Source organism: Crassostrea angulata, chromosome 9, assembly GCF_025612915.1.
Source record: "Crassostrea angulata isolate pt1a10 chromosome 9, ASM2561291v2, whole genome shotgun sequence".
Lineage (NCBI taxonomy): Eukaryota > Metazoa > Mollusca > Bivalvia > Ostreida > Ostreidae > Magallana > Magallana angulata.
In genome coordinates, this window is record NC_069119.1 from 19,814,962 (window position 1) to 19,836,331 (window position 21,370).

At 34.0% G+C, this 21,370-nt stretch overlaps 1 protein-coding gene and 2 long non-coding RNA genes across 7 annotated transcripts in view; 1 reads left to right on the top strand and 2 right to left on the bottom strand.

Moving 5' to 3' along the window:
- Positions 1-322: 322 nt before the first annotated feature.
- Positions 323-2,155, bottom strand: LOC128163908 (uncharacterized). The gene is made up of 2 exons (XR_008240876.1): positions 2,069-2,155; positions 323-844 (listed from the first exon to the last, which is right to left on the bottom strand). It is a non-coding gene; the product is annotated as an uncharacterized LOC128163908 (long non-coding RNA).
- A 679-nt stretch (positions 2,156-2,834) lies between these two features.
- On the top strand, positions 2,835-6,953 carry LOC128162698 (uncharacterized). The gene is made up of 3 exons (XR_008240692.1): positions 2,835-2,952; positions 6,071-6,343; positions 6,633-6,953. It is a non-coding gene; the product is annotated as an uncharacterized LOC128162698 (long non-coding RNA).
- The window catches only part of LOC128162697 (octopamine receptor beta-2R-like), a 44,696-nt gene continuing 30,154 nt past the window's right edge, over positions 6,829-21,370 (bottom strand). For 4 of the 5 annotated variants that reach the window (XM_052825971.1, XM_052825970.1, XM_052825972.1 and 1 more), the window contains 3 exons: positions 16,879-17,002; positions 10,004-10,060; positions 6,829-8,488 (listed from right to left, as the gene is read on the bottom strand). In XM_052825971.1, the coding sequence (XP_052681931.1) occupies positions 7,539-8,488; positions 10,004-10,060; positions 16,879-17,002 (1,131 nt within the window). In that variant the 3' untranslated portion in view covers positions 6,829-7,538. The remainder of the gene's footprint in view (positions 8,489-10,003; positions 10,061-16,878; positions 17,003-21,370) is intronic. The other variant, XM_052825974.1, reaches the window with a different exon arrangement.

The window sequence follows — 21,370 nt, forward strand, 5'->3', positions numbered from 1 at the left end:
CCCCCGAGGATCCATCACAATGCATAAAGGTGTACATTTAAAGTGGCCATTTCTTTTAAACGTCAGGATATAAGTACCAAGTGAACGAGGGAACTTTTAAATTAATTTACAACGCTAGACCTTGATGTACAGCAATGTACCGGTAGACGGTACCTTGTTTTGCAGAACGGTAAGAAAAAATTAACCACAGGTGTAACAACTTGACATATTAAATGAAACAGAACTCAGTCCTTGACAATTACACTGTTATCGAGAGGCAACGTTGTTACATGCAACAGTGATCATAAATAATTAAAGATTCCCAAAAAAATAACAAACAATATTGAAACAACTGAGCAAATTTATAAACCAAAACGAAGTAATTGTAATAAACAACGGAGAGATAATTCAAGTTAGAAATCAAAAATATAAATAAATTCAACAAAAAAAAAAAAAACCCATGCAACTTATACCATTTGCTTTACCAGTGTTCATTTGTGTACAATAATAGAAATGCAGTATTGTTTTCAGTAATTATACAGATAACCCGTCAAGACTTAAAAGTTTGTTGTATAGTCTACTCGCACTTCACACAACACTCCCCGTCGACTTGCACGGGTTTTGTGCAGTTCCGGGGAACGGGGGGACATGGGATCCGGTCGCACGACGCATGCGTCCCCGGAAGTGCGTCATCGGGACAGTCGCAATATACGCAAGGATCGATGAATACTCTCTCACCCCGGGGAAGCGTGTCTCCGATGTTGGGACCGAAAATGATCTCACATCCGTCGTCATCGTCATCAGCATATGACGCACCCATCATCACGAGGGACAGGGCTAAAAACACCACAGCCTTCATACTCTGCTGCAAAGAAGATTTTAAGCAATTTACTTAAGCAATGGTTATGCAGGTTTTTTTTCTTCTCTCAAGGTACATTTACTTTTCCACGTCTCTGAAGATTTTTTTCTTTTTTTATCAAAGTGTGTTGTTAAAGAGTGTGTATATCATACAAACACATTTGAACCCGACAGTTGATTTGAAGAGCAGATTGCAAAACATACAATGGTTCGTTCCAAAATTTGAAAACTGCAGAGAAGAATTTAAAAGATGTCTTAAGGTGATATGGGACAACTGTCGGTAATGATGTGGATTAAAGTAAATTATACATGTAATTAAAATACTTTCACCGGTTTGGAATTTTCAGATTATACAATATTTAACCAAAAAATACGTTTAAAACTTTTTCGGAAATGTAAAAACTTTTAAACTTCCAAGCGGAATTCGAACTCATAACTAATGAATCCTGTCAACCACTGCGCTACTCTTTTAGAATACAATTTTAGGAAAGAAACTTTACATGTATGAAAGTTTACTTGATTTTATTGTGTATTTCGATAAATAAAACGTCACAACATGGATCTGAATAATGCAACTGCAGCATTTAAATGCTTTTCGGTTAATTTTTATTTCGTAACTGAAGGTATGCCAACCTGCAGGTTTGTAGGTAGTAACAACATTTTGGATATTGCAATAAAACCATTAAATTAAAGTCAATGTTTGAGTTTACAGTGATTAGAGGTTTTACTGCCTTTGATATTTGATAAAAAAAAAAAAGTAAATTGAAAACGAAAAGTGTAAGGCTGAATCTACAGAACTAACTAAAGAGAGTGTTTTATGTTTAAATCGATAAAAAAAGACTTAGAAGGGATAATCTTATGATAACATTAGGAAATTGGATATAACAAATCTCTTTTTTTTAGTCGAACGCTTGCTTCAACGTAGTAGGAAAACACAGCTTTGCCTTTATTCATTCAATAGATGTACATATGTAATTCAATCAAATTTAATTTCATTTATGAATGGGAGTACATTGCAACTTCTTGTAATTCATTAAAATGTAACAGTTAATACACCGGTACACCCCCCCCCCCTTTCTCTTTCAACATATGCATCATCACTACAAAATAACATGCTGATTTTTAATAATTAAAGAGACACGTCAAAACATTAAGATTCTTGAAAGTAGATTGAAATTTAAGGAAAAGAAAGTTGATAATTTTAGATTGAAATAAGTCTAACAATACATACTTTAATACTGTGTTATTAAGATTCCAAATCGCTATGAAAGTAAACAAATTTTCGGTGACATTTTAACTATATATATGAACCCTTGACCTCAACCGTTCTGCAGCACGTGTCACAACAATTAGTCAGTTTGATTGAATATTATTTATGTATATCATTAAATTCACGACAGTTGAATAGCCATGTCATACATCATAGTCTATACGGTTTATCCCACGTAAGTAAATTTTAACAATTAACCTCGATTAAGAAATTAATCAACTGAGATTTATGAGGTCAAGGTCATTGGTCATTAATATGGGATTATACCGTTTTTCGGGTGCGACGAAAAGATGGGCACTGGTACATGTATGTTAAGTTCTGAAGAAAGAAAAATAATGTCTCCAATCTCATTAATATTCATGCTTTGTTGAAAAACTAGTCCACGCGTAACCATTTTTAAAGGAAATTTTATATTTGCATTCTTTTCTTTTTTTAAAATCTTGTAACATTATTTTAAACGTTTTGTAAACTGTTCCTTTCTCACTCGTTTGCTGTCTCTGTCTGTCAATCTGTCTCTGTCTGTCAGTCCGTCTGTCTGTCCGTCCGCTGTCTGTCTCTCTCTCTGTCTGTCTGTCTCTCTCTGTCTGTTTCTCTCTGTCTGTCTCTCTGTCTGTCTCTCTCTCTCTTTCTCTCCCTCTCTCTCTCTCCCTCTCTCTCTTACGCATTCATCAAATTATCATAAGTGATCATAATCAGTTATTATATCAATAATTCAACTCATCATTAGTAAACCTGAAATGAAAAATCGGAAATACATCACGTAAACCACAGGCCAGACCACCAGTCAACTTACAATTACATCCTGGTTCTCTTGCTAAAGGACAGTGACTGTTTCATCCACAACGGTAGGCTATTTTTATTTGCTTTATTGTATCATATAAATTCAATACCGTTTTACAATAGCCTGTTAATATTTTCATACTATAGCTACTATCAAATCGGTCGAATTTTTATAGAGGTCATGGGGCGCAATGTTCAAACATATTAAAACAATGTTCATAAAACGATGAAATCAGTTTAAACGATTCAAATGGCAACAAAGTTACTCTTTTCTTAATGTTTCAAACACTTCATGCCCTATTTTACTTTATCTTCTTCCGTGTTTAGGAGAAATATGTGAAGGAAATAAGTTACATGTAGTTCAGTCTGTTGAATTAAGTTAAACATAAAAACTATTTAGTTGAGAAAAACAGCATATTTACTGAATCCAAGCGGCCAGTTAACAGAAGTTTAAAAACAATTATATTTTGACCAGTGACCGGATAATGGTTATTCATAAATCAGAATTGCTACTAGATCAACCTAGATGAATTATTGCACTGTACATGTACTTTCTTTTATTTTTTTATTTATTTTTTTGATTAGGTAAAATCTCTCTACAAATTATCCAATCACACGAGACACTGCGTTACACATAAAATTAATTAAATTTAAAGTGCAATTTCACTAATGCAGAAATACGGAGACAAAAATAAATGTTAAGACTTTTGAAAAGTTTTTCATGCTTTGCCAGATTGGATTAAAATGCTAACCAAAATGAAATCTTGTATCCGAGAGACTTTTGATTTTTTGTTGCTGTTGATTTACTCTTTTCTATATTATGAACTAATAATTCTGCTATCAATCCAATTCTATACCATAATTCAAAACCGCTTCTTTTTTATTTTTCTGTAATATAATTAAACCCGTGGAAATGATTTTATTTAGCTTGCGATCGATTGAGTATTCTTTCTTACGGACTTGTAATTTTATGTGATGTCATTATGATCGTGTAATACATGTAGATCCGGTTTGTTTCTACATATCTGTATTTATAATATTTGTCACGCGTAGTGTATTCTCTTTCAACAGAATTAGATCTATATGATGCATTAACGATGTCCAGTATACAGCTATGCTTGATAAGTCTAATAAAATCCGTGAATTATTTGTTTACTTCATAGATTCGTCATTTAATTACGTTTGAAAAACTATTCACTAATTTTCTCAAAGTTAATGTCCATTTTTATGCATAATATATTTACATTTTTTCAGTGTCTCTGTCGGTGATAACGAATCATTTTGTGACGTACATGTATTAATGACGTATTGTGAGGCACAAGCGGGGTTAGCGTGATTATACGACATGAAAATATTTTTTAAAATGTCGTTATTTCAATATTAAGTACCATTTTTATTGTGATAATAATATAGATATAAGAGGAATCATTCTTTGAATACCACGAGGTGTTCAAATAAGGTCCGGCGGGATCAAATTCATTATTAAGCTCATCGGACTTTCTTTGATGTGCTCACCCCCGGCCGTATTTGATCACCCCATAAATCCTTATTTATTCCTTAAATTCCAACGTAAAGGCAGAGAATGCGAGCATACATAAGAGTTAAGGCACTTTATATATGGGTAAAAAGAGGCCCCAAAATAAATCACTGAAGAGATATCCCATATTTTTGACAGGGAAAGGGGTTTCTAATAGGAAACTTTAAAAAAAACAAACCCAAAATGCCTTTAATGGGGAAAGGGGCAAGTGTTAGAAGAAATAAGAACACAATGTTAAGTCTATTAAATGAATTCGGAGTTATCGCTCTTTGGAGGATCTATATTCATGTGTTTGCATTACATGGATCATATGTTTGGCTTTTTGTTTCATACATACACACCAAAAGTAGAGGATAAATGGAAGCAGAAGAAACGCTCGTTCTTAATTCATATCAGATTCTAACCATTTACTCGTTATATCCTGAAAATGTGAACATTTTATTTATAATTCAGGTTCCTTGGAAATACAAAATCTTAAAATCAAAATTCCAAATCAAGGTACAGATGTACATGTACTTTGATGCACAGCTAACTTAGTGTATTTAGGGTCTACATCGTGACAAAGTCTACAACTGTAATGTAAAACGAATCAATCACCCTATATAATTGCATAGTTTTAACTTGTTGAATTTCAGTTTGGCAAGCCCATGTTAGCAAAAATATTACATGTCATCACTAACACAGTTTTTTTTTTTTTTACGAAAGAAATTATACAGATATATAAAAAAGATTTACAATGTATCGTTAGAACCCATCTCTCTATCTTCTTGTTCAATTGGTATCAATAAAAATATCCAGACCATCAACTGCTTTACTTCAAAATACAAACTGTTGGGAAGACTATAATCATGTTTACATGGAGTTAATGTTCCTTGTTAGATTCATTAATGCCATTACATAAAAAAGAATAATTGTTACATCACTATCCCGCAGGCTAATCTAAGATTCAGTGGTGATTATTTATATGTTGAAGCCTTTATTGTGCGACTAATATGAAAACCTATGAAATGTGTGGCTCTTGGTTACATAAACAATACAATCCAAAGTTGAAATGATTATACCAATTTATTCCTAGTGTGTACGACTGAGCCTGAAATTAAAGGGAGAAGAAACATGCATTGGATCAATTTAAAATATAAGCGGTATCAAGTACAAACAAAAATTTAATATATACTCAGTAATCTCAGTAATTTATTATGACGTTAACTTTGACGTAACAGCAGGAAATTCCTTGCTAGAATCTGATGAGAATAAAACGACCCCCAGTTTCAAAAATTATCTCAAAATAAATTGTGTCATCCTTGCATATCAAAAATATCACATGAAAGGTCTACAATGTGCTGGTATATTAGAAATCTATATTAAAAAATAAAACTTAAAAATGTTTATCAACATGATGCCAACTGGCAAGATCGATAGATTGAGTACATATACTTCAGGTTTCCGCATCTGAACTTTTTATACGTGTAATTTCTTAAATCGATGTTATCATAGTCTTTCCGAGCTAAGTTACTTATCTGTTTTGGCTTATAAACTGGAAGCCATAAATTGGGTTAAAATTCATGAAAGAGGGACACTCAACCTTGAGTTAAAATTGCCCTCCAAAAATGATTGAAATGTTTAAAATTGCACTATTTTTTCTGTAGATAATGAAGGAAACAACGATACTCGCCATTTTTCTCATTGGGTTTGTCGCCTGCTCCGTTCTTGCGCAGGAGGAGCCGGATGAGAGCTGTATTGCACCCAATGGCGCCAAAATTGAAGGAGGGGAGACAAAATTTATCGACCCCTGCACGTTTTGTCGCTGTTCTGAGGGGATAGAGGAAGCGATGTGTGGAAGCATCGACTGTCCCCGCACCAGCTGCGATAAACCTGTTAATGTGGAGGGGAAGTGTTGTCCTGTGTGTCAGTAAAACGGGGTACGGTGACAGTATTATTTTGATTTTTTTTCTGGGAAAGTAAAATGCCAAAACGATTGAAAAACGAAAAAAAAATTGATGAATGCAGAGACCAACAATTTATAGCTTTTCTAAGATCATTGTTTCTTGGTAATTTTTATTGTCAGATTTAAATAAGTCAAAAAAAATTCTTTAAGATATTTGTTTTTATGTAACATTACTTATGAAAAAACCCAGTTATCTCTCTTTGAAAGAGATATTGTACATCACTGATATGATTATCGCAACATTTTTCTAAATTTTCTTGCAGATATGAGTAAAGAACAAAACGAAAAAAGAAGAAAAAACTTTTTTTAGCACCTGAACTTCACTGTGATCACCTGTTTTGTAATTCCTGTTTCCACATCAGCGAACCTTTAAATCATTGTAAATTATTCTGTCCGTCGTGTGTACATATCAACCATTATTCGTTATGTGTATAAATATTTCATTAAATAACAAAGGTATTCTATAAAACGTTTTTATTTTTTCAATTCTAACGTACATTTACATCTCTGGAATAAAAACATATAACACAAATATTTTACAACATGTCCCAGGATTTGAAAATAAATCTTTCCTAAAATTTAAATTTTTTCTGAGTATACATATAAAATCTTTCAAACAAAATTTAAAAATTCAAAACTGATTTCTGTAATTATAAAATATTTCACAAAAATACAACAGAGATCAAACTTTCACTTTAAAAATTGAACTCAGTGTTTTAAAACTTATCCAGTGCAGGAAATATATTGAACACATATCTAAGCAATGCTTGCATGGTTTCCTAATTTACGACATATTTATGTTTGTTTCACCAAAATCTAATATTTTTTTTACCAGCTATTCATTAGATGAAATGTGATGTAAGTACATGTATATAAGCACAGTGTACAATTCTGAATTGCAAAAGTAATACTGTACAGTTTTCAACATGCTAACATTCGAGTGACTAATAAACTGTTCGGTAGCAAACTTCCGGTCGGTTAAACATGTCCTCAGTCCTTCTCAGAACTTACAACAGCGTTAGACTTTGTAAAGGATATTTCACGCACATGTAAATATATTGCTTTAAATCATAATGACAACTATTGCTTCTAATTCCAGTCGTAAATCACATACAGTTTAAAATCAAAATAAAAAATACACAGTTTTACACGGGGGAAATTCAATACTATCACGTTTGCACGCTATTAACATTATGTTTTAACCACCGTCTTGTATAAAGCGGCACGTTCACATTAATTTCACCGTCACTCGCAGTCCCGTTTGTTTGCGCATGCGTTTTCAAGCGTTCAAATGATGGTGACGACGGCGACGCCAAAAGAGGTAACTTGTACACATTTTGGTCGCTCTTTGACAATAAATGAACAGTTTCTTCCGGGGAATTACTGGCACTCTGACGTATTGTATCACTACGTGATCGTCGGATGGTCACGGGGCTCGGGAACAACCCGTGGGAACATCGGGTTTCCAAAGGTTTAAAGGTAGATAACCTCTGACATTGAGGACACAAATTATCAGTCACTGTCTGAGTCTCATCTGCGTTTGTCGCCTCCGAAATCAAGATTTCGATATTTGGTGCACTGGAATTAACTTTCTCTATGGAGTGTGTGCTGGATTTCACGTCTTCCTCCGATATAGAGCGACACCTTAATGCAGATCCATTCTCTTTTGCCTGCCCTAATACTACTCTTTCAGAGTTACTTTCATACAGAATGTTAAGATTTGGTTGCCTTATAAGGGGAGGACGAGTTCCGTTTTTATACTTGTCCGCCAGGGGAGACGAGCTGGGAAGAAAAACATCGTCCAGATCACCGTATGTGTTCCTTCTGCGCACATCCTCGCGCATTGAAACAATTTTGCCATTTTTCACTAGAATCACGGACCCGTCGCGTTTGATGATGGAACTACCTTTGGCCGTTTTACCGGTGAGCTTGCGTAGCAGCTTGTGTGTTGAGGAGTCATTGGCCTTGTTTGCTTTGTGTGCTTTGTTGAGACTATGAAGCGAGTAGTGGGATAAAGAATCGTCAGACCCCATCCTAGATCCGCGGTGAGACGCTCTGACGGAGTTGATGAAAAGCGAGATCCGCCTCCGTGGACCGGGCGAGCTATCGTGCATCGTGTCTGAAAGGCACACAGAGAAAGATTAAACAACACGTCCGATAATCTATAATAATACAAATCAATAAATTTTTATAATCAATGTCAACTTTCAAAGAGTTTTATTAAACGATCATATCAAATATTACTGGATATAACTCGAACGTTAAAAACACATTACGTTTCAGAAATACATTAATCATTTCTTTTACTTTTATATAATATATTCCATATAAACATCATATTAATGTAAGAAAGACAACACCGTTCTTTGGTCTATATCTATACGTGTAGCAGCTGCGCTCGCTAATCAGTTTACCGGGGATTCTTTCACTAGATAACAGTCAATGCATCGTAGTATGTACCAAATATGATGTGTATAATATGAAATACAATTTTTGATAGAAAATTTCATTCTGCTTAATTTTTTTTCTATTTTAAAATTAAAATAGGAAAATACATGCAAAGATCAATAATATATGCAATGCCTGATTCAGTAAAAGACATTCTACCTTTATCTTAGTTATTATAATAAGTAAGAATTCCCTTTAATTCTATATTGACATCATATAGATACTACGATGCATTGTGTAGAGGATTGGAGCCCTGATTCTATCATTCTATGTCGGGGATTTCATACAGCATCATGCAAAAATACTAGCTACAACAGCCAACTGTGCCACACGTGATTTTCACGAGTAAAACATGCTTTCATGTGAATTTTAAAAGAAAATTTATTTGAAAATAACTTGAAATTTTTCCACGTGACGAAAAATTTGTCCACGTGACGTAAATTTTTTTCCACGTGAATTCCACGTGATTAGTAGGTTGTAGCTATATAAGGATAGTAAAAATATAACATGAATTTCATGCTAGGCACAATTGTCGGTGATATAACAGACAGAAAAAGTTAATTTGATTAACTGTTCACGTGTACAAATTGAAGTTCGGGTTTGAAAAGGTAAACGTATGTAAGTAACAGCTTATAACAGGTACATGTAACTGTACATTTGTAGATTAAAATTGCATGCGCATGCGCTCAGATTCAAATTTGCGAAAATAACGTTTGTAATACAGGGGTAGAATAGAGCCTATCGAAGATATCAGTACACCTGCTATAAATGTATATTATAATCTCATAACAACAGTTCATAAATCATACTTTTTGAAGAATAATAATGGAAAAATAAACAATACACGTCAGACAGAGTTATAAAAGTTAATATAAAATAACATATTTATAGCATGCAATCAAATAACTAACGATATATGGGTTAACCTTGTTTATTTCGTTCACTGGAGTTAACATTGCTTTGGCATGAGTTCTTTCATAATATCATTATCAATACATCATAAAAGTATAAAAAGCAAGTATTTTAGAGTTTCTACTGCAAATCAAGACAAAATAAGATAATTTTGTTGGTTTCTTTCAAAGACAGAGGCGATAATTTCAAAATGTGTAACCGTGTGTTATGTGATGTCATTTTAACGGGCATGCTATGTCTGATGACGTAACCAAAGCAACCCTAACCCTGGTACCTGTTAGTCGTTTAAATGGTTGACTATTTTCCTGATTGTACAAAACTTCTATCCGGTCTGTTAATAAAGGGAAATAACTCTCGTGACGATAAACGTGAAAACGTAAAATACAAACGTGATGACGTCATACAACATTATAAATAAAACAACACAAACATAAAACAAGTGAGTCATAATGCATCATATAAAACATACACCTAAATGTTTTAGTGTTGATTTAACATGGTCACTCGTTATAATTATGCATGTACAATTAATCTTCATCCGATATAATTATATTTAGTTTCGTAAATATGTTTAGTAAAAATACGTTCTGTAAGTCATGTGTTTGTACAACCCGGCGGTACGAATTTTGCGACCAGCGAATCTGAATTTCCAAAAAAAATGGCCCACTGACGATGATATTATAATATATATAGTTGATGAAGACTATGAAAAATGATAAAAATATTTGGCGGATAAGTAATCTTACCGTGATTTATTACTTTTATATACTTAGTATAATAATAAATAACTGTAACGTATATCTTCTTACTTTCCATTAATTTTTGTTACTTTGTGATTTCTCCACCACCATATTTCAATATTGTGCATCCAATATATTGAAAAATAAATAAATACATACACGCGCAAATTTTAGGTATAATCTGTCCTATAAAATGCAAAATATACAAAATATACCAAATTATTATTGTATGTCCACTGTTCTTGGTCGTTATAACCCCAAAACTATTAGTCTCATATAACCTTATTTGAATGCACATGCACAGGAAATAGGATGCAATGCAGCCAACATGCTTCGAAATGCAATTATTATAAACATATATTGGTCCTTCTAAGGAAACTGGCATTTTTTAATAATGGACTTTGGAAACCTGGCTGATGGACTGCCATACAATTGCCTCTACTACACTATCAAAGCTGGATTTTGTATGAGTTTTACACCCAGTAATTGTCCTTTAGAAGGTATAAATTAACCCCGCTGCTTGTTCTCTTACGACGTGCATAATGTAGCTGGTCTTCTCCCAACTAGCGATTAACTTGACATGTCTAAATTCAGTGAGCTGCAGACCTATGTTGTGGGGCCGATTCGTCTTATATATAATTAGAACCATTTTAACAAGACCTTGGACTTTCAGTAGGACGTAACTATCTATTTCTTGCGTCAAAACAAGTTAAAAATGACGCGGTTTCAAGCGAAATTTGCACCGATTGCGTAGGCTTAGCTCAAAAGCCAGACAAATCTTGTTGATTTCAGAGAGCTATGGCTGAATGGCTGACAATGAAATAGACAGGCCTGCGTCACATTGCTGTTTAACACAACTACCCAAAGTCCAAGCTCTTATTAAAATGGTTCTATGTGCACGTATAATTTATACGATCATGAATGCTCAACACAGACGGTGTGAGTTTAAACTCAGGACGTTTACATGGGACAACCGTGTTTAAAACACAGGTTTGGACTATTTCGTTTTAATTTTTAAATATTCAGTGTTCTAAATTGCAATGGCAGCAGATGAAGTCTTTTTCATCTTGATTTACGTAAAATAATAATGCAGATATTCATGATACGAAAAATTATTTAAAATGTAAATCTAAAATAAAATGGCGTTGATTAAAAATTGACTACATAATGTTAACAAGCCTTAAGATTTTTGTTTCGGATTCAAAATATTAAATAAACTTTGCAAAAAGCAAACAGATAGTACAACAAGGTCTGCAGCTAACTGTCAAATTTCTACTGACACAATGAATAAACTGACAACGGTGAAACATCGAAGCTGATTGGTTGCATTTAATAGTGTACACAATATATAACGAAGGTAACCATTGGTTCAAATACATTACATTTGGAATTTAAGGCTGTAGACCAGTTCAAGAGATTTTGCTTTTGATAAAGCATATCGACGCCTTTCCTCTGTTCGTAAAAAACAAGAAGTTATTCATTGAAACCTCAGACGATTTCAATTTGTATGTTTATGTTAGTAAATATCAACTAGAAGACTAATCATGTTTAGTGCTTTTTATGGACAGCGTCTGAGCGGAGAGGTATCAAATGCAAATATTTGTGTAAATTCTTTTGGTCTCGTGTGTATCGTCACATCTTCACAGTTAACGATTGCATATTTAACACAGTTTGTGTTAATAACCTTTCACTGGATTCATTTCAGCTGCCGTCGAAGCGCCATCTTTCGACAAATATAAACACTATTAGTCATTTTCATCAAAGTAAAAGGAGAACAGAAAACGAATGTTTATACTCAGCTACACGATACGTCATAATTCAAGGGTTTCAGTTTACACAGAGCTAGACAATCCGCCGAGACACCGAGAATGTTTCAAATGCAACATCTGATGATGGTACAAGTATCAAACAAGTCTTGTATTTGCCTTTACATGTATGTACTAAAGTAACTAAACTGTTTATGAAACCATCGGTAAAATAAAATGTGCCCCGAATATTACGTTTTTTGTTGTTAAAAAAAACAACCAACAATATTATATGCCAAATTCCTGAAAATGGTGTTGCAAAAATTATTACGAAATTATACCAGGTATAAAAAAAAACATGCCACTCTAGCTAAAACGGTGCTTTCAAAATCAAACATGAAAGAACTAAAAAACTTATATTATTATATAATAGGCAAACAAAAACGTAATTAATCGAATATGAAGTAAAACCAACTCAATGAATGCTACATTTTGTGCCGGAAGTGAGATGGATTACGTGAGTAACACTCATTTACCAGTGTTTTCTGACCGCCATAAGGCGCTCAGGAATGTTTCCCATACTCTCGACTTTGGCGAGAACGCGTATCCTTGGTCCTAAGGGCCCTGTTGAAATAATGTCATATATACGTAATTTATAGGGTCTCACTCGTCAGTCTGCGCATTTTGGGTCTCGCAACGAAGTCCGCGCAGCGCTTTGCGCATCTTAGTAAATAATGTAAACGGAAGTGTTTCTTTACTTTGACCAAAAGCAGAGTCAAATAAACTATATTTTCAATGATCAGAAAATAAGATTCTCTATTTTAAAAGCTTATTTTTTTTTATTGATTTAATGGGTTTTCTAGATCTTGTATGGTAAATTGACTGTGGTATCAAATTTTCAGAAAAACGGAGGGTTTCATATAACGAAATCGATCTTTTTCTGAGATAAGAAGATTTCGTGACTTGGTTGCACTGTTATTCTCTTGATTTTGGGGATTTAAGTGTTAAAGTATACTTTTTTGAATGAAATAAGTGATATTTTTGTACTTTTGTCTCCCTAGTACCAGACACATAACTGAAGCAACATATTAGGTGGTAAAAAGGAACAGAGAGGGAAATCGGCAAAGCTTGGGAATGGTATGAAGCTCTTGGTCTTATCTTGTCCTACCAATAATGATTCAAATGCATATCAAATGCAACAAACAAAATTATTTTAAGTAAATTTTGTTTCCTATGGCAATGATGCGTTTCTTAAAACGTGTGGCTTCCGACTGGAATCAAATGTTGCATTATTGCATGAGCATGCTTCTTTTCTGTTCAGCCCTTTCAAAATTTTCAAAAATACTGGGTACTAGTCACTACAAACCTCTGCAATAGGATTTCTAAATTCTAATGGTTGTTTGATTAGATATATAGGGCTTGAGACAGAAACACTTTCAGTTTATCTGTCAGTTCATCAACCTCTTCAGCAAAAAAAAAATGAATTCCAGGAATCCCAATGCCGGTAAAAACACTAACTATCTTCCACATTTTACCAGACGCTTAAACCAAACCAAAAAACTTAACCTTATGTATAAAGGTTTTGTGCTATACGCATGCTATATTATATAAACATTGTGCAACGATCTCGCAATAGTTTGGATATTCTGGTAAACTGGATTTAAACAGATTCGGCAAAATTGTAAACATGCTTTTGAACTGTGAGCCTAAGACACTTGCGACATTATTAGGACTTAACTCAAATTTTTACTTTTAACTGCATGCCAAACCGAAAAAAAGCTTTAATGTATCCGTATGTTTAAAAATATGGCATACTTTATCTTTCATATGCGTGTGAGTCATTCCGTATAAAACCTTTCAATACATTTCTACTTTAAGAAAACCTAATCAAACATGCCCCTTTTTATTACCCATGTAATTACAGAAGCAGTGTTATGATTGGTCAAACGAAGACCGGTCCTGGATTTGATAAGGGGCTGTGTTTGATTTGGACCTTGTCCTTATGACAACTTTGCCCATTGGACCTTGAAAAGAAAATGGAGACTTAATATAAATTAATATAATCGTAAAAAGAGTAGAATATCACTTCATTTTAATTTAAATGCAATAATGTTCCAAAGTCTTTAATAAATCTCATGTCAATCATGAACTACTCTTTTTAAAGTAAACCATAACCCGATATAAATAAACAATATCCAATTCAAATCTTATAAAATACGATCAATTTAGTAGGTTTTTATAAAATTAAAAAAAAAACGTGACGAATAGATGGTACGGTTCCGAATTAATTGAGTTGCATCCCTTGGGGCTTCATGGGACGACATCAATGTTGATTTAATATTCAGGTAATAATGAGTTATCGGTGACAGTAAAGCGCAGATCTAACAGAGAGAACCTAACATTGAGGACTGTTCAAACACCGGAAATCAGAGACCGATTGTTTAACATGTTCAATCCTTTATCTATGTTTACCGTACAAAAATCACAGACTGCGTGGCCATAGGAGAAACATTAGTCTTTCTTAATCATTTTTTTTTCAGTGGCGGTCTTCATTAACTTTGTAATGAGATATTTTGGTTTGCAATCAAGATTTCTTTGTGTTGCAGCTAATGGACCAAAAGCAATGGACACACAATACAATATTACAGGAAACTGCAGTCGTAATAATCATCTTTCTTAAACAAGAAAAGATTGTAATCCAATTCAAAAGGTTTGCTAAAAACTCAATTATAAAGAAACTTGATGGAGTAATTCTCACCAGTTCATCAAAAAGAAAAACTAAAAAATTATTTTTGTTTTAAATAATTCATGGCTTCCTGTTAACTCTGAATAGATTCTGCTTCATCAAAACGTTTAGTACAAAAAATAACCCGGTTTCCGGTATGTCGTGAGTATCTAGTAATAATCAAACCTCAATCAACGGAAATAAGTGTTGTATTTGATTAAAAATCAAATAAAAAATGTCGCATTGATACGGCATCAAAATCATCAGAGCAGTTACCGTTGACATGCAATGGATCAATCTAGCAGGGTTTCTTTTTTCTGTGAAACAGGCAAAAATAGAGATTCGTGTATTTGTGGTAACAATTTTCAGCCTAATGGAATTGTTTTTTACCAAGATAAACCCACAAAGGCGTTTTTTAAACCCAATACAAGCTTTATCTCATCTACATAAACCGGAAGTTCAAACAGGTCTACTAACGTTTAATATGTAATTGACAGACAATTTACAACTCTATATCTTCATCCATATTTCATGTCTTTCCCTCTTTACAGACAGGGCTTATATATTCGAAGAGATAAATGGCCTCCTAGCATTTTCTCTTTACTTTTACATTTGCGTGTGAATAATGATGTATTAGAAAGGCCAACCATACTGAGATTTGAATAACTTTACTCAACGCTATTCTTTGGGCGTGGAGTGGGGCTTTTCCTTCTAGGGCATTAGGAAGGATAATGTAGGTTATTACCGAACTAGTAGAACTAGTATTTTGTGGATAACAAATTATACATCAAATTCAGCCTTCATGCATGCATTACGAATGAAATCAAAGATGGTAAAATAATTGTACGGAGAAATAATAGATAACAAATGTAAGCCATCCCACGTTCATTGCTCGCAAAGAAAATTGTAGCAGAATATAAATGAATTAATTTTTCCACACTGTCCATACATCAGGCCTCAAAATAATGGCAATACGAAAACACCAACTTATGACGTCATTTCAAAATTAACATAAACATAAACACCACGTGACCACAATCTATAAATAAACACCAATCAAAAGACGAGACTGACGACCAGGGAGATACACTTACCCTACTGAATGTACGCAAGATGTGCGTTTGATACGTCCGCTTTGCGGCTTTGGATTCCACCTTTAGATATTTTTAGATATTATGTGATTTGATAATCAGTATCTTGTAAACTTGCTTTCATGAATACTTTCTTCAAAAGATAATACACTCTCAAATTTTAACTCAGTGCTTAAAAAATAAAAACTGGTGTTTAAAAGAACAGATTTTGAAATTATACAATAAACCAAAATTGGCATCGTCGCAAACCATGGTCAATATGTAGTAGAAAGCAATCCGGTCGAAGTGAGAATGACAATGTGTATCGATTGCAAGTTTGGAGTAAAAGTAGGAGTTTGAGTAGGACAAACGTCTCATAACCCCGGGTTCTTGTTAAAGAAAGAACAATTAGCGCAAGATTTATCTCTTACAAAGAAATTGCAATAATTCATCACCGGCTCAATGATTATTTAGTTTACTCAGAGAACAGCTTATTTATAAGCTAAGTAAGTTCAGAAGATAAAATTGTGCTACTTGCTCAAGATTAAACTTGAAGACTGTGCATGGCCTTAAACGAGAGAAAGCAAGTGGTAAAAAAGAACGATATCAATTGGTATATAGTTACATAAGAAAAAACATATTGAAAAAGATATCTCTATAATACTGTGAACGCATATCTATAAAGTAGACGTTTTCGAAATAAAACATATATACAATGATAAAAAAACCAATGCATGATTATATAGTTAAAGCTTACATTTAAAACATTTGAACAAAAAAACCAGGATGTTGACTATTGTTTACATTTACCCACAGAAATAAACATATTAAAGACGTAGATCGGAAACACGATGACGTAATGCACATACCGTCACTGACGACATAGGAAGGCTCCTGACAGAGGATTTCCTTGTATCCCTCCCTAAACGAGGGGCTCCTCCAGGCGTATATAATGGGGTTACACGCGCTGTTCATGTACCCGGCGCAATACGCCTACAACAGAAAAAAGTATATATTTTAAAAGCATTCAGAGATTGCGTCCATTTTCATTTCATAGACTTTATCAAAATCCTTGAGAAGAAAAGGTCCCACATGAAGATGTAGGAATATGTTTAATCTTTAAAGCAGAAATATTTGGGAATTTTTTTTTAAATGTTTAATAGGTTTTATTATACTTTCATGTTAAATACTGAAATATGATTGGTTTAGACGCAGCTGATAATCCGTTCTATTACCCTCAGTGTTAGCAACACACTTGGTAACGAGTAACACAACGAATTGTTACATGCGCATAAGTTATGCGCCTACGGTTCGCCATAGAATTTACGTCATTCCTATATAAAAGCAGTAAAGTTTTCTATAAAATTAAGACATTTAGTATAGTAAAATAAATGGTGCCTGTTTGTGAGGGTAGGAGTTGAAATTGGCACCCTCGAAAAACATTGTCAACCTCCGCTTCGGGTCAGTTGACAATGGTTTTCTCGGGGTGTCAATTTCAACTCTTACCTTACCCTCCCAAACAGGCACTATTTATATAATGGTCAAAAAACTTGTATCACAATTCTTAATAGGTGGATCTGATTGGCAATTGTTGACCATCATCGAGCTTTAGAAACGAACGGGCCAATATCGTCAAGCAATTTTTTGACGTTTCAATGAATAAAAAACCTGGTGCGTACAGTGCTTTACCCTCTAAAAGCATATACAACGTTCAGCGCTCCACACGGGTCATCTTCCGCTGGTTTCCGTTGGAAGGATTAAATTATCAGATAATATTAAAAGTATATTAAATATTTCTCTTGTACTTGGAGTGGTTTCCAACAACGATAACAATCAAGAACCATATGCATTGAGATTGAAAATCGTATTGTTTTCAATAGTCGATCGTATTGTTTTCAGCAGTGATGGACGTGTTACATTTTTAATCTTAAGTTTATACTTATAAATGTAAACTTATTTACCTATCCAAACCTTAAGTTTGTACTATTGTAAAATTATCATTTCATGTGTTATTGATCAAAAATATCATATTCTAGACGCATGTGTGACAATGAGATGAGCAGGATTGCTTTCAATTAAAGACCGACAGGTCATTTGTAGGCGACATTGAGGCGCGTTCGATGTACTCACTTACACGTATTCGGTTGTTGATTTGCTAATTAGTCAGAGACAGATGCTCAACATGAAAATAATGATGAAAGAAAACGTCGGATGTTATTTTTATCACCAAAACCTTACCAATTAATAAAAATATTTTATACTAAGTAAAAGTACGTTACGAGTGCAGGATTTTGGTATGATGCGTGGGAGTTGATTGTATGTATAGATCCCAAGTTTTTTTTTTAACCAAAAGTGAAAACATTTTCAGATTATTATGTAATCAATGCAAGAATTGGGTTACTTGAACTAACTTATGTCGAACAGCCACAGAAGACTCACTGTCTTGTGTGAGAGACAAGGTGAGAAGAAACCGTAACAAGAGGCCCATGGGCCACATCGCTCACCTGAGGAACAATAGGTATGGTAAAATCAGCTTAATGGAGTCATAATACAAACTATCTGGACAATGTACAATAATACATGTAGATCCTGTATAAATAAAATCCATTTTCCCCTGGATATTCTTATGTTTATAATCATTAGTCCCTTTTCTAACAGGATGATTTTATAGTCATATCATATGTTGAGTATTGCAGTTCTCAAAAAGATCCTTAACAATAGTTTATATATGGGATATAAACGTACATCAACCTCTGAACCTTCTCGTGAAGCCAAAGAATTGTCCTGGGGCCAAAGTCTTAACAATTATAAAGAATCATCTGGCTGATTAGTTTCTAAGAAGATTTTTAAAGATTTACCCTATATATTCCTTTGTTAAACTTTGACCCCCATTGTGGCCCCACCCTACCCCTTGGGGATCATGATTTTCACAACTTTGAATCTACACTACCTGAGGATGCTTTCACACAAGTTTCAGCTTTCCTGACTGTTAAGTTTCTGAGAGGAAGATTTTTAAAGATTAACTCTGTTTATTCCTATGTAAAACATCGACCTCCCATTGTGGCCCAAACCTACCCCCAGGGTTATGATTTTCACAAATTTGAATTTACACTACCTGAGGATGCTTCTACACAAGTTTCAGCTTTCCTGGCTAATTAGTTTCTGAGAAGAAGATTTTTAAAGATTTACTCTATATAATCATATGTTAAAATTCGACCCCCATTGTGGCCCCACCCTACCCCCAGGGGTTATTATTTTCACAACTTTGAATCTACACTACCTGAGGATGCTTCCACACAAGTTTCAGCTTTCATGGCCGATTAGTTTCTGAGAAGAAGATTTTTAAAGATTTACTCTATATATTCCTATGTTAAACTTCAATCTCCCATTGTGGCCCCACCCTACCCCCGGGGGTCATGATTTTTTACAAATTTGAATCTACATTACCTGATGATGCTTTCACACAAGTTTTAGCTTTCCTGGCTGATTAGTTTCTGAGAAGAATATTTTTAAAGATTTCCTCTATATATTCATTTGTTAAACTTCGACCCCCCATTGAGGCCCCACCCTCAGGTGAGCTAAAAAGGTTAAGTTTACAATACGTTGGTTTCTGGAAGAACAGACTTTGAAAATTTTCTTAATAAATATTGACAAATTTTTTACTTTTTTAATCTTTAGTTTTTAAGATATGTGTACAAACATAGAATTGTGAGCAAATCTTTGTATCTTGCTTATAATTCGAAGCTTAACACTCAAATATGGTTAGTAAATAGAAACTGTAAACAATTAAACACAAGAAACATGCACTACATGTATAACAAATAAAGAACACAATTTATTTTTTCGAAATTATTCATATATATGTTACATGTATATACCTACATATTTCCGTCAGCGATATCAAACTCTATTTAAACTGAATAAACTCGAGAAAATGCCGAGCATCTCAACAAAACCTATTGCATTAATCTGCCATTACGCAAAAGATAATGCCGAATTACCGATAGAATGAATTGTATTTCAGTAGGCACCTACCCCTACATCAGATTTTGCTTAATTTGCGCAGGTAAACAGTTAACTGTTTGATTTAACGAATTCTCTGTTTGATTTAATACGTAAAAATCACGAAATACAGACGATAGTTTCCAGGTAACAAAGCATAAATAATGAAAACGAAACGAAAATTAGAACAAGCTAGCACCAACGTCATGTGTGAAAACTGTCAACGCATTGATATATCTAGCCTCAATTTATTTCACAAAATCGGCACCAATATATTTTGCATGTTTCAAAATTTCCCTTCATACGCGAACTGTTGCACAACAAGCAAATTCATCATAGTCAGATCGAACCTTTTTCGTATAATGTCATGGCTGCTTTAAACAAAGAACCTCGTTTTAGAAGTATGGAATACGAGTCTTGGTAAAATGGGTATGCAAACCCGGGCCGTGGCAAAATAAAAGCCGGGGCAGATCGGCAATCGTCAATTCCAAATACGCATTATTTTGCAGCAATATTTACAGCGAATACAAATATACTAGTCCATCAAATATCCTGAAATTTTAATGAGATTGGCAGATTAATAACTGCTGATATTTTGTTTTACCCAGGCCAAGTCTTGTCTACCAATTTTATTGTATGCCGAACCCGAACCTATTAAACTGATTGAAACACGCCTTTCCTTTATTATTATTTTCGTAATAACTCAGATTTGAAACAGAATTACCACTTAATTTTTGCAATTTATATTTTCCTTCCCATAAGGATAATTTATGCTGAACTACGTTGAATTTGCCTCGGTAGTTCTTGAGAAGAAGATTTTTAAAAATGCACCCCCCTTTTTCTACAATTTCAAGGTTTTCTCCGCTTTGAATACAGATCGGACTTTTATTTCTGCAATTTATATTCGCCCTCCCATAAGGATGCTTTGTGCCAAATTTGGTTGAAATTGGATAAGCGGTTTTAGAGAAGAAGTTTAAAATGTAAAAAGTTTACAGACGGACAGACGGACAGACGGACAGACGGACGGACGGACAGACGGACAGACGGACAGACGGACAGACGGACGACGGACAAAAGGTGATCAGAAAAGCTCACTTGAGCTTTCAGCTCAGGTGAGCTAAAAACTAGGTGGGGTGAAGATATAATATACGGGAAACAGCTAATACAATTTTGCAATCTGCGCAATGATGTCATACTATCTGAATGTGACTGGATTTTATCATAAAGCAGAACTTGAAAAACAAACCTATTGTATATCAGTTCAACGCACTTAAAACAAATCGCCCAGACATCGAACTTTGTTCTTCGATGTCTTGTTTTCTTTTTAAAAACTGTAATTCTGTCCCTTTTGGGACATTG